Source organism: Rattus norvegicus, chromosome 6, assembly GCF_036323735.1.
Source record: "Rattus norvegicus strain BN/NHsdMcwi chromosome 6, GRCr8, whole genome shotgun sequence".
Taxonomy (NCBI): Eukaryota; Metazoa; Chordata; class Mammalia; order Rodentia; family Muridae; genus Rattus; species Rattus norvegicus.
The window spans coordinates 67,646,963-67,661,210 of record NC_086024.1 but is presented as its reverse complement, the minus strand read 5'-3'; the positions used below and the strand labels follow the sequence as shown (position 1 = coordinate 67,661,210).

Here is a 14,248-nt window from a genome sequence, read left to right as displayed (position 1 = left end):
TGGCAGGCCCCACATTGAAGTGTAAAGAAACTGAACACCCGATAAGTAACGTCAGCGTGATTACCAAGTGTGTCACTACAGTGCCTGGCGAATGCTATGCGCACTGCAAGTAGTTCTGAGTGTCTACTAACAGTTTCACACAACAGTCTGCAGCATCCACTAAGAGCCTCAGTTCATGCCCTTTGAGCTAGCACTGTCCTTTTTAACAATTATAAGAATTATGAGTATTGATAACAGAAAAGAAAAGGAATATGTAAGTGTGCCTCTATGTGTGGAGCATGAGGGGGGTGAAGAGTGCAGTTTAGCAAACTGAAGAGAACACAGCCTTTACTGGTGTTACAGTAACAGTAACAGAACAGTCAGGACTTAACCCCTAGATTTCTGTCTGGAGTCAGATGGGGAGAGCTTGGGCTCATTCATTGAAACAGGAACCCTGCATTTGGAAAAACCACAGGGTTAGATTTAGACAGACTGAATTTTGAGGTGCCTCAGGGGCATTCAGTTGGAGTCCAGTAAGAACATACAAAAAACCTTCTGAGAGATGAAGACTTATGTCCTAGAGACTATGTGCTGGATAATATTGTCACAGGGAAAGGCCACAGTCTTATAATTACAGTATAAGTAAGGGTTCTCAAAAGAAGAAAGTCAACTGAACAGGTGTAAGTCAAAAGACGAAAATGACTGTAGAATTAGGGAATGGTAAGAAGAGTAAAAGGGGACACTCAGGAAGTTTGTGATTCTGCTGAAAGTTGTGGCACAGGATGTTGACAGGGTGGAGAGAACAGGGGTACTTGGTTTAAGTACTACAATTTACTTGAAGACATATATAGTGCTTATCATTGTGTGAAGGAGTAGAATTGAGCTGGAACCTGATAAAAGTGAGAGGAGTTTCCCTGCCTTAAAATACAGGTCAAATTCCAACTTGGAGAGGCCACTTTAGCTGAAAAAATGAAATTTTTGTCAGATTCATTATAATGCCTGCAAATAACTGAAGGTGGATTTCGTATTAGCAGTGGTCAACAATGTCATCTTTAAAGTGAGCACAGCAGATAGTTCTGTTTTATCACATACCATGTGTCTCTCTTTCTGTAACGACTGTAAGAAACTGGGAGGGACATTACCTAACATCGTGTCCAAGTATCATTCCAAGGAAACCATGGCATAGAAGCAACATGACTTACGCCTAGGAGATTCAGTCCAAATTCATAGGCGTACATAATTTAGCAAGCCAGATAGGTTAATTATAATTGACATAAAAAGAAGTTGGTGCCTCTATACTCTTAATTTTATTGAAATTATTTCTAAAGTCTTTTTAATAATACAACCAATCTTAACCAAGGTGTGTTAGTTACTTTTCTCATTGCCATGATAAAACACGTGGTCAAAGCAAACTATGAAAACAGTTTTCTGGCTCCAACTTTGAAGTGCAGTCTATGCTAACAGGAAAGAAAGGGCCAGGAAGGCAACTCCAGCTATGTAATCCAGTACGAGACAGATGATCACACCGCATCCACAGTCAAGGAGACATGGGTATTGATGCTCTCTTCACTTTTGCCTTCTTACTCAGCCCAGGACCCCAGCCCAGACCTAGTGTCACCTGTGATCAGATCTGTATGAAAACACCCTCCTGGACCCTGTGTGTCTTTTAGAATCACTAATTCTGTCCACAAATTGATAACTAAGATTAACCATCTCAGGTCCACCCTGTGTCCACCCTTAAAGCTCTTATCCCCATAGACTTAAGGATATCTAACAATGCAAAATACACGCATCCCATCTTGAAAAGCCTCCAAAGTCTTATAATGTTAATAGTTTTAAAAATCCATAGTGAATCTATATCTCAAAGTGATCATTTACCTGAACCCCTTTTTCATATACTTCCAACATGCAATTGGACAGAGTAAACATTCATGGTTTTTAAAGGAGGAATGAGGATATAACAAGGAAATATCAGACAAAAGCAAGCTCAAAACCTGGCAGGGAAAACACCAAATTTTGTTGCTGCTTGGCTGGCTTCTGGCGCTCATAACATCACATGGGCTCCAACACAACATCTGTCTAATTCTGCTGCTGTGACACACGTGGTTTGTCTTGTTACTCCCTCTTCATTGAGTCCAGGCCTTACCCTGGGGGATGGTACCATCCACTTTCAGGCTAAGTCGTCTTTCCTAGTTAAACTTCTTTGGAGATGTTCTCACTGGCATTCCCAGAGCTATGTCCCCTAGGTGACTGTAAACTTGTCAAGTTGACAGTCATCATACACTTGCAGATTCCTGCCTCATCTTTTCTCAGACCTCTTGATGCTCAACTGTAGTGTGTATAAGGAAGCACTGGTCAGAGAGACATCAGCCTCTCACACATCTTCCCGGTCTATCCTGCCGCTCTCTTCTTTCTTTGTGTCACCTGGATTGACATGTAGCATGGACAGTAAATCTTATTTTAACAAGAAGAATGCTTCGAAGGCAGAAGCAGTCTGGAATTACCCTGGAAAATATCCAGCCCAAACCTACACGCATATGCTAGTCTGCCCACAATCCTGTCATAGCGAGTGCTGCATCGTGTCTGGGAGAAAGGATGGAATCATCCGCAGACCAAGGTTCAATGGTAACCCTGTCATTTCCCAGTGTGATGACAGCATACAAGCTTTTCTGCTTCCAATCTGCTTCCTCAGAATTTTGGACAGGAAATGAAGCAATGTTTTTTAATGCTTTTCTGCTTGCAAAGTCCTGTGTTGTTAGCTATGATAATGGAATGTTATCAGAGTTACTAATACAGTATGAAAGCAATGTAAGACCAAGATTTCTTCTGTAGAAATTGTTCTGACGTCCCAGAATTTCCTTTGTGCCCAAGCAGATTTTTCTAGGGTGCAATCACGTCAAGTCTGTGCTCACTGTGTCTATGTACCTGGATGTCATTGTGCCTCTGTATATGGGCACATAGCTATGTGGTGCTAGCTACGAGTGGTGTCATTACTTAGCCCTAATCACTTTTTTTCTAGAGTTTATTTGGCCCTTGAAAAATAGAAGGTGATTTCTTCAGTGCTGCCTCTGGACCAGGCACTTCTCACCTGAGATTCTTTTCCACAAACTCCAGAATGTTCCCACAAAGGATAAATTAGCAAGCTTTTGTAGCTGATACTAGTGGAAATTACATTGCTATAAAAAGCTATCTGTGGTTTGAAGTATCCATCCCACGTACAAAGTAAAATGATGTCAGCAACTTATTGAAAGACATAAAAAATTATGTAAAATGCTATTCAATGTAAACAAAATACAGCTATAAATTTTCCCGAGGTTGTCATTGGGCAGTGTGCTTGTCCTCAGTGGCTAATGTGCCACAAGCTATTTACCAAGTCATGCTGCCTGTCTTGGCGAGTAGAGTAGCAAGGATGCATGACCTTTGGAGATCTGGCTGACTTCTACTTTCTTTGGTATCACTCTAGAGTTGGAAAATGCTTAATTTCCTCAGAGGCAAGTTTCTGTGATGGTTTCCTACCTGCTATCTGCTAGCAGTGCTGTGACCTTGCTTTTAATATTCTGGAACTCACACATGGAAACATGAGTATCCAAGCCATAACGAGGATCAGAGGATGGGGGCCATTGCATCACTTTTGAATTTAAAAGCTCATTATTCAATCATAACTCTTAGCCATGCAGTGGGGAGTATGGCATAATTGCTAGATAAAGGGGTCAGCTAAAGGGTAGGGAAGTAGAGTATTATATCTAGAAAACCCCTATGTCCCCAATTTTCTGGGGATTATTGAATCATTCTAAAGATGAAAACAAACTGAAGATCTGAGCATACAGCCAGTGGTAGAGGGTTTGCCTAGCCCTGGGTTCAGTTCCCCAGACTGATGGGCTGCAGGGAACACAGGTTATATAGAGCATGGAATTCATGCCTGGAATTCCCACTCTAGGGACAGAGGCTGAAAAATGGAATCCCAGGCTCACCTAGACTAGAGTGAGACACTTGTCTTAAAAAATAAATAAATAAATAAATAAATAAATAAATAAATAAATAAATAAATAAATAAATAAATAAATTAGTGAGGTGGCTCAGCAGGTAAGGCATGTGCCAAGTTACCAAGTTCAGTTGCTGGTGCTTATGTGGTGGGAGGATAGGACCAACTTCCAGACACTGTCCACTGACTTAAACTTCTCTCCTCTCCTCTCTTCTCCACTCCTCTCCTCTCTTCTCTCCTCTCCTCTCTCCTCTCTTCTCCTCTCCTCTCCTCCTCTCCCTCTTCTCCTCCTCTCCTCCCTCCCCCTCCCCATTCCTTCCTCCCTCCCCCTCCCCACTCTCTCCTCCCTCCCCCTCCCCTCTCTCACACACACACACACACACAGTATGAGGGAAAGAAAAGTTAAATATATGTAATACAATAGTAAAATGTTCATAAAATACAAATATATGTCAATGTACCTTCCTAATTTTGTGAACTTGTCAGGGTTCCCATTTACCTATGCCTTTAAGTCTTAAATCCCAGTGGGCTCCATCTTTCAGAGCCTCCTCAAGCATACGGAATGGTGGTGGAGTGGAAAGAAGCTGGCAGGATTTGCCATGGCCCTGTGGCAGATCTTTGGGTTTTCTTCCTATAAATGAATGAGTCACCTCAAAGAATGGAAACTTGTTTTCCAGTACAATTTGCCTTGCGCCTTTCCTCAGTGTGGGGATCTGCCTTTGTGGGGACCGCGCTAGCTCTTGATGCATTTGCAATCCTTCCAGGAAACAGCATCCTCCATTCAGCAGCGGATAGTGTGACCAGTGCGGTACAGAAGGCAAGCCAGGCCTTGAATGAGCGAGGGGAACGGTTAGGCCGAGCAGAGGAGAAGACAGAAGACATGAAGAACAGTGCCCAGCAGTTTGCAGAAACTGCACACAAGGTGAGCCAGCAGAGAGCAGGGTCTCCATGTTGGATTATCAGAGGTCATAATATCAAGAAACTGTTCCTATGGTGGGTGAGGAACTCGAGGAGCCTTTTTGGCTGTTGTTCCTTTTGGTGAGCAGTTTTCTAGTAACTAGAACCTTGTGGTTTCTCTCCTTGTACCCGTTTTTTTGTGGTCACCATCTTCTTTCTAATGGCTTCATCTCTTTCTCTGACCTTCTGACTTTTAGGTATTTAAGATAACAAAGAAAATCTTTAATTACTGTCCTAAATATCAGGATTCATGTTGAGGTCACAGAAAGAGGGAGAAGTGAGATCACCCCTGACGATACATCCCTGTCATTGACCACAATTGGAAGACTTCTATTGGACTTGAGGCTTCACAGGTGTCCTTTCCACTCTATCCCTTTCTCATTCTAAGTGTCTGTCATTGTATGTCACAAGTTGTTATCTCTTCACCAGACATAAAGCAAGCCCTGGTCTCAAGGCTAGTTTCCCCTCTGATACTGGCAGGGTGTCGATTCAAAACCTCTACTCTGGATCTCTAATTTTGAGCAAAAATGGCAGCGAGATTATCTCCTAGAACTCAAAGAACGGTACTTCTCATGTGACTGGATACTCAGCATGCATTTTCATACTTTTGCTGAGAACTGCCTTTCAGAAGGGAAAAGTACTATTTACTGGCAGCTCCTATCTAAGGCAGTCATAAACCAAAGGAAAGAGGAGGTCTACTGGTCAGCTGATAAGGAAGATGTATTACTGTGCTTATACTTCAGATCAAAGAGTAGTTAGTTTCTAGCTGAATTTAAGTTTCTTGGAACCATTTCTACTGGTGACATATTGGCCTGTCAGGCTCATGATCTGGACCTGCAGATAGTTTTTAGTTGATCTTCAAGGGAGAACAATTCAATTAGCCTCAATAGAATACTCTACTTCTGTTGAGGAAATAAGAATGGGCAACCAAGAAAACATTCCCGGGGCCAGAAGATGCTTCTCCTGGGCTCATAAGAAAGCACTCCAGGAGACTGGCTCCCAGCAGATGCTTCCTCTACCTTTCTTTCCTCTGTGATTCCCTTTACACAGAACTATTTAAGTATCTCAGTGACTCTATCACAACAGGGTCTTAGTGCACTGCTGATTCTGAAACCTAGGTAGAGTTCCTTGAAGGAGAATTAACCAAGTCTGTCTGAGGAAGCCAGCAGACAAGCTGTCATCAGGACTTCACAGTTAGAAGTTGTGACAGTAAACCCAGATGCATGTTCCCCACGGCTTTGGTACAAGGAAATGATGGTGTGGAAATTCGAGAGTCCATGCCCAGATGCACTGATACACAAAGCAACTTGAAGTTTTTAAATGGGAAAAAGACAGTGGACATCTAAGTAAAACCCCTTAGTGTTGAGTTAGGAAAGAGAAAACCAAAAGAGGTAATACTACAGCTGTCTTAAAGTCTGCAAAGGCCGGGTGGCCCAGCCATTATCTCTTTTGCCTTCCCACAGTGGTGTACTGAGAAAGCTCTGCTAAAACAGTTGCAGCTAATGATTAAACCACAAACCATGTTACCAAGGAAGCTGTGAAATTATTCTTCCTAATGTGGGGTAGACAATACCTGGATGTCATCCACATAGGCGTCCCTCTCACGAGGGTTGTACAAACATCCAAGTTCTTGGCCATTGCCACTATTTCCCTGACGCTGTGGCCAAGTTTGCTGAATGGTTGGGAAATAACATGGTATAGTAGTTAACTTCTTATGTCTGAGCCCAGCTCTGTCATTTCCCATCTGGGTGACCTGGGACAAATGCTAAATTTCTCAAAGCCCATGTTTTCTTATCAGTTAAACAAAGGCAATTGATTAATAACAACACCTATTTCCTTGGGTGCTAAGGGAAGCATGCCCATAAATCTAAATTGTTTATGGTTTATTTCAATAAACATAGCTTCTGCTGAGCCTGTCCCATTTGGTGACATAACAGGCTCAGTAATGAGGCTGAGGAATTATTACAGATGACTGAGAATCTTCAAAACAGCAATTTTAAAAAGAATGCAGAGGAATATTGTATGATCCAAATTCGAAAGGAAAGGGAGTGGGAAGCTTACAGTATGTGAACAGAGAGCTGTCTTAGAACAGCCTATGGACCAGAAATTGAGGAGGCCATCAAATAAATGCAAAGGGGTCTCCAGCTTTGGTGAGTGCAGGGCTGGTTGGTCCTAGTAGAGATGGAGTAGGCAAGAGAAGTTGGCATTTTAACTGGTTTCCCCTTCAGTAGGTGTTCCCAGGGGAGAGAAGTCCCTGGGTGAGTGTTTACTAGGGAGTGTAAGACAGCCTTAGAGCTAGGCAGACAGTTTTTTAAAATTGGGATACCTCAGAGGTATTTGTAGTGAGCAAGCCGACCTCTTTAGATAAGGTATGGCTGCTTTTCTAGGGGTTAGAACTGTGGATTTGACGATAGGTTTACCATGAAGATGTCATTTCACTGGCCAAGTCCCAGGCAGGCCTGCTAGTGAGAAGAAGATTCTGAGGTAGAACCAGGCCTTCTCCTCATCCCCGCACTCCCCCAGACATGTGTGGCCTGTTGACTCATATAGAGTGGGCTGTGTTTACAAGAGAAAGACACAGTACACATGGCAGAGAACAATCATCCCAGGTGACAGTTCCTCTGAGGACAACCACGTCTGATGGAAATTGTGCCCTGTCTTTCCAGATTATAGTAAAAAAACTATCTTTTGTCTTATTTTTCCCAGTACACCTACCTACAATGACCCAGGTACAAAAGTAAACAGGTCTCTTTTGTACAAGCACATCCTCTTGCTGTGTGGGTGCCAGTCCCCTCTAGAACAAAGATAGGGAAAATGCTTCTCTCCAGGCCCAGCATGGCCCTCACCCCATTTCTGGTTATCCTGTCATGAGGAAGTATTTATTGTTCCTTCCTGAGCTGTGGGTTTGGCACAGTTCCAGCCATCAGGAACGAGCACTGCACAGCACAGCACAAGCAGCCTCACTCACTTTCCCCTGCCCCCAAAAGCCCAAGGTTGTAGTGTGCTCCAGGTTTTGACAGCCCACCATGACTGGTGAGTCAGCAGGCAAGAACATTACCCACACGAGCATCCTCAAATGGCATTTCTCACAGCAAAGAGAGTTGATCTGGACTCTTCTATACCAGGGTGGAGAAGATGTCAACAGGCATTACCCTCTCTGGGAAAAGCACTCCCCCATCTCCTCTCTCAGTCTGTTTCTCTGTCTCTCTGGTTTGTTCTGTTGCAGTCGCTCAGTTTGGGCCTTTAGGCTAAAAGAAAAGGGACTCTCCTCTGGAAGCACAGCCATAGTATCATTTATGATTTTTATTATCATTATGTAGAATAGATTACAAAGCATTAGTAGGGGGTTTCTGTGAAATATCCAGTAAATAAACCAGGGGGACTCTAAGGGAGGAGCTCTAGCGCCTGAGGTAATCTGTGACAGTTTTACAGGAACGGGAAACAATAGGCAAGCATTGACTTTGAAGCACCTGAACAGGAAACAATGGGCAAGCATTGACTTTGGAGTGCAGCAAAACTGTATAACCTGGTTCCCTAATTTTGTTTAGTGCTCTTTCTGCTCTTAAATCTGAAGTCCTTCGTTCCTAGGTACTCTCATAAACCAGGGTATTACCAGTTTTTGCTAGCTGCTGTTAGTCTGTTCAGGCTACTTAAAGTAAATAAACAAATTTTTAAAACCTGGTAGTTGATTAAACAATGAATTCATTTCTCACACAGAAGTCCAAGGTCAAGATGCTAGATTCCATGCCCCATGAAGGCTGTTTCCTGATTCACTTACGATGACCTCTGAGAGTATCATAATGAAAAGGGAAAGAGTCTCTGATTCATTCTGAGGACTCTGCACCTCCTGATTCAGTCACCTTCCATGCCTGCCTCCTAATGCTATCTCAGGGCAGTTAGGTTTCTGCCCCTGGGTTTAGAGAAGATACAAATGTTTGGACTATAATAAGACCTAAGTAGCAAATTGTCCTAACCAATTTTACTTCTGCAAAGCACAGGTGGCCATGGCCCAGGGTCTAGCTTGAGCAGCAATACAATCATTCCTGAAGACTAGTGGCTATGTGTGAACTGGCACAAGCCTATTTAGTGGAAAGTTAATAGCTCAATGAATACCAAGACAGTAGGGGTGATCAAATATTTATGGTTGGAATTCATTACACACAACACTTAACAGCTCTGTGTTTATTTGATGGACCTCCTTGGTAAATAATAAATGAAAACTGGAGGCAGAACAAAAACATAGGCCCTGCAGTAAAGTGTCCAGAATGTGGCTGAAGACTGGGCCAAGTCTGAGGCAGAGCCCTACCTCTCACTTCACTGCAACCATCACTAAAGGCTTTTTAATGTAATGAGTTATTAGGCATCAGCACAGTTGTTGACCACCCACACACACACACACACAAACACACACCCAGTATCACTCAGTGTAGCAAAATGAGTGTACTCAAAACAAATTCTGCATCTGACAGTTGACTAACCATCAGCGTCAGCCAGCAGGAGATCTGAAGAGATCTTCACTGGCTCTACCATACAAAAAGGTATCAAGACTTTCAGCTAAGGTTTTTCTTAGTCTAACCAGGACAATGGCTAGCCATCCTCTATCAGATGAGGCAATGTTGATGCTGTTTTCCTAGTGGGAGCTCAGGGTTCTAACCTTTCTCTTGCAGCCACCAATAAAATGACATTTATGACTACTTGGAGCTTTGCTAGAAAGATAGATTATTAGCATGTTCCAGGATGAGCCAAAGCACTAGTAGTAGGAAGTCAGTGTCTATCCCCGTTTATCCCTATGCAGGAATATAATTTAATTGCCAGGAACTTTGGATCTGATTGAAAGTCCAGGATGGATAATGTATAGATTATTTTAAACTGTCTCTATACACGCTGTCGAGTTTTCACACTTCATGGGATATCATCAAGCATTAACATCTCGGGTGGGAGTGTTGCTTCCTGACATATCAAGTGACTTGGGAATCCCAGCTGTCTCAGGGATGAGTCACTTGTCCTCTCTGTGCATTTTGTTTTCATCGATCCTTCTGTGGAAGAAAGAACACCTCACAGCATCCTCTGCCAGCAGGCACATGTACCAACAAAACTGATGGTAAGGAAGAGGCAAAGGGCAGTGTCCTGTGACCTATTGGTGATAGTATTACACGTCTACAAGGAGCCACTGTGGACAAGAATATGGTTGGCACCAAGCATAAGATCTCTCATCCTGGATGTGGGAAGGCAAAGTAGAGAGAGCTGCCTATTAATAAGGTTTCTTTCTTTCTTTTTTTTTCATCCCTCTCCCTCTCTCTCCTTAGCTTGCCATGAAGCACAAATGTTGAGAAACTGCCTATCCTTGTGAACCTCTAAAGAAAGTGGAGGAGTTTGGTCAGCAGTTATTCCAAGACTTCCAGACGGCTTCTTCTTCGGTTTTGCTGTTTGTTGGTTGGTTTGTTTGTTTGTTTGTTTTCCCAACATAAGGACATTGAAGGGTATGGTTTTTCATCATGAGATGTTAATATGAATGAAAGGCGGCGGTGTTGTGTGCACACATTTCCCTATCTTGCTAAGGAATGCTGCAATAGCATCAACTTCATTTTTATTTTTTTTCCATTGTGTGTGTGTGTGAGTGCGAGTCTGTGTGTTATCTGTGTGTGTGCACATGTTCCTTTTGAAGGAAAATTGTTTTTGTAGTTCAAATATAAAATTCAGACCAAATAATAAGCCAGGTATAAATTAGCAAAATGTATTTTTTTTTCTCTCTTTCTCTGAAACTAAGCAACAAAATAGTTCAATATGGTGGCATCAGATGATGGTGCTGGATACAAATAAAAGCTGAGCAGTGTTTTTACTCACTCTCCTAGTCCTCTTAATTTAAAGAGCAAAATTAAAATTCATTATCCTGAGATGCAAGTCTGTACTGTAGAAAACACATGGATGTATCAGGGGAATTGGATTTTGTCTTTTTATGTTAATCTTTTTGCGTGAACCATCAAGAGCATTCACAAAACAAATCAGAATCTCAAATAGAAATCTACTCTCTGGGCTGATGCATAAACATTTCTGCTCTTTCCTTCTCGTCTGATTAGTTGAAATTATCATATGAAGGATAAAAATTTTAATGTAAAGACCTACTGTAAAGCCTATTTAAAAATCTTTGTGCATTTATGGATATTTCTTTTGTTGTCATTGTCCTAAATTATCATAGCTGGAAAGAGAGAGGGGGGACTTATATTTCTAACAATAAATAATGTATCTAGGGTCAATGAGGTGGCTCAGTGAATGAAGATGCTTATAGCATAAACCTGATGACTAGATTCCACAGATTTGACCTCTGACCTCCACACATGTGTCCTAGCATACATATGCCCAGCATATAAAACACACAAATAACATAATAATGAATTAAGTCAAATAAAAATAAATGATTTGTCTAGATAAAAGGATGCAAATTATAGTATGGAAAGATGCTACTGTATTTTTTTTCTCTTTTTTAACAAAACTATACCCAATTTTAGAGGCACTCTCACAAGACCCTTGAGAAAGAACTTTTAGTTTCTTGGTATCTTGGTTTTGGAGGTTCCGGTATTGTTGTGGTTTTTAGTTTCTTTTGTGTTGTTTAACATGTACTTCTTGACAGATTGCATACTGTCTGTTTCAACTTGCCTGATCTGATACAGACAGCATGGCTACAAGCCTTTACCTTGCTGTCATATTGAAGAGTCTCTTCCAGGCCTTTGGATTGTGTGTTGCTCAAGGTAATACTGCACTTAACTGTGGAGACTTTGTTTTCTCAAGGGTTAAAAGCTAAACATTAAAAATAAAAAATGCTTGTTCCTCATAAAGCAATGAGGCGAGCTATATATGCCAGATACTGCAGTGCATGGAGTTTTCAGATGCCTGGGGTCTTCAGAACCCTTTCCTTCTTTGCTCTCCACTGAGTCACCTGTTTACTTGTGACGTAGTCTCTAATGCAGCAACATGAGATGACTTTAGATTATTAATGCTGATTTAAATAGCTTAAGTTCTCCTAATAACGCATCCCCTGAGAAAGCACATTTCTATGGAATAGCATAGGTATAATGTCAGGAAGAGGATGGGATTTGCTGCAAAAAAGTGTAAGAATCCTCTTGGGTAGATTATCCAGGTGAAGAACATACTGTAAAATGTACATAGAGGATTATGAATGTTTACTATACCTTACATTTTTCTTTAGGTGTCTTATAATTTTTTTTTTAAAAAAAGTCAGGAACCTGCCATCTGCTGACTAGTGGAACTGTCTGATTCGTAAAAAATAAGAATAAAAAGAAAAAGCGCCCAAAGAACACTCCAAATTGGTCTCATTTGCAGACTTTATCTCAGAAAACATGAATATTTGTCTTCTAGAACTGGGTTCTAGTTTCAGAGAGTTAATATACAGAGTTGAGAGAAATAGTCTAACTTCCCCGCACAAGTCAACAATAAAATTGCTTGTTAGATACCTGACAACCAACTTTGGGGCATCTGTTTCTGAACAGGCAGAAGCATACTGTGAAAGCGGAGTCTTCCCCTTTTAGTTGTTTTCTATGAATGTAAGTGCCCTGTACCTGCCCTCTTTCCATTCTCTCTCTTGATCACTTTTGGCCTAAATCTTGTTGGAAATAGTCTGAACTAAAAGAAAAGCCCACCTGGAGCTCTGCTAGCTTCCTCTACTGATCAATCAGCATCTAGGCCATCACCATGACCTTGGTCTGTGATCCATCTTGCTTGTCTTCCACCAAACACATGGACTATAACAGCAATTGCTGCCCCTTTTCAGCTGTCCAGCCTCTTGCAGAGAAACCCCTGATGACACATGTGAAATCCATTGCAATCCTTTTGTAGAAGGTGTTGCAATATAAAACGCTATTACAGTGTAACTGGCATGAATTTGCTAAGAGGACTCCTGTCATAAGGGACCAAGTCATTTGGTTGAGCTTGCTAGAAGACGTACAGTGTTGATTTTATTTCTGCACTTCATTATGAATTTTGGAAATGCGGTCTTTCTCTGAAGGACTTTGTGAATTGTATTGCATAAAATTATAATGCATAAAAATTATAATGCATTAAAAAGGGAACTTGCCAGCATTTCCACTTCTTCCTGGAATGTTGCCATAGTGTTCTTCACTAGTATGATTAGCTATCTATGTCCAGGCTCTATGCAGTTATTCAGGTTGATGTTTCATTTTAAAGAATGTACTTGTAAAATGTAACAAGACCAGTAGCTAACTTTTTTTAAGGTCTGGTAGAAGTAATATTATGTGTTAGACTTAAAATTATAGTGAAATCTGTTTTATACTATTGTGACTAGCAAAGATTATGCATTTATGTAGAAACAGTTACAGAGTGCCCTATATAAGAGATACTAGTTAAGATAGGTTTCACTCCTAATTATCAGAATTGTGATGCTGCTAATGTGTGTTGTTCTTGGTTTTTCAGAAATTCTCTATGATACTGAGTACAGTACCATTTTTGTTTCATTCAGAGACAAGTTAACAACTGTTCTGTTGGTTCACTCTTATAGCAACTTGGATTTTGTCATTAAATATTTTAACTCTCTGGTGAATGTTTGTTCCTCTCCTTTATTTATGAAACATACGAAATACCAACCAGCAGGTAAACACCATGACACTTCTTACACTTGGGGACAAACCTTATATCCCCACAGGAGACCTCAGGATGGAGGCCAAAAGATGATGAAATTATGGGAAAACTTGAAGTTTAAAAGAAACATATCATGGAGACAAAAGAGCTAAGCACAATGTAGAGCATGCCCATATTAAGCAACTATTGCATTTTTGGTTCTTTTCTGTGAATGAAGCAGTTATGTTGACCACTGTGTTCACTCTTACTGGTATCCAGTGATACGTGTTCTGTTTACAGGTTTGTTTCAATCATCAGTATGCCCAATCATTGAGTAGACCAGCGTCATGCCCTGTTAAATTGTAAGGTAGACTGGATCACAATGTGTTCAGTTGTTGGCATGTTTCTGTCAGCAAAGCAAATGCCACCCCATTGGCTTTCAAGAGAAGCGACCTGAGTAATGTTAGCAGCCGAATGGCTATCTCTGGAGGGTACACACCATGAAGCAGGCAGACTCAGAGGCAGGTGGGTCTCCCCTACCCCAAGATGAAACAATAGCGAGAGTTTGGTTCAATGAGAACCGAGGTAATTGTGCACTTCAAAGATACCTGCTCTTCTGAACAAATTTACAACCCATCTGGTTGATCTACAGAGATTATCATCCTGTGAGAAGGATTTTAATTGTTATCAGTTATGCATTTACCAACTCCAATTTTGAGAGAATGAATATGACAAGTTGAT

The 14,248-nt window shown here is 41.3% G+C and overlaps 1 protein-coding gene across 3 annotated transcripts in view; it reads left to right on the top strand.

Moving 5' to 3' along the window:
- Stxbp6 (syntaxin binding protein 6) overlaps nt 1-13,490 on the top strand; it is a 236,649-nt gene extending 223,159 nt beyond the window's left edge. For 2 of the 3 annotated variants that reach the window (XM_063262101.1, XM_008764658.4), the window contains 2 exons: nt 4,726-4,883; nt 10,225-13,490. In XM_063262101.1, the coding sequence (XP_063118171.1) occupies nt 4,726-4,883; nt 10,225-10,248 (182 nt within the window). In that variant the 3' untranslated portion in view covers nt 10,249-13,490. The remainder of the gene's footprint in view (nt 1-4,725; nt 4,884-10,224) is intronic. The other variant, NM_001191872.1, reaches the window with a different exon arrangement.
- Nucleotides 13,491-14,248: the final 758 nt, after the last annotated feature.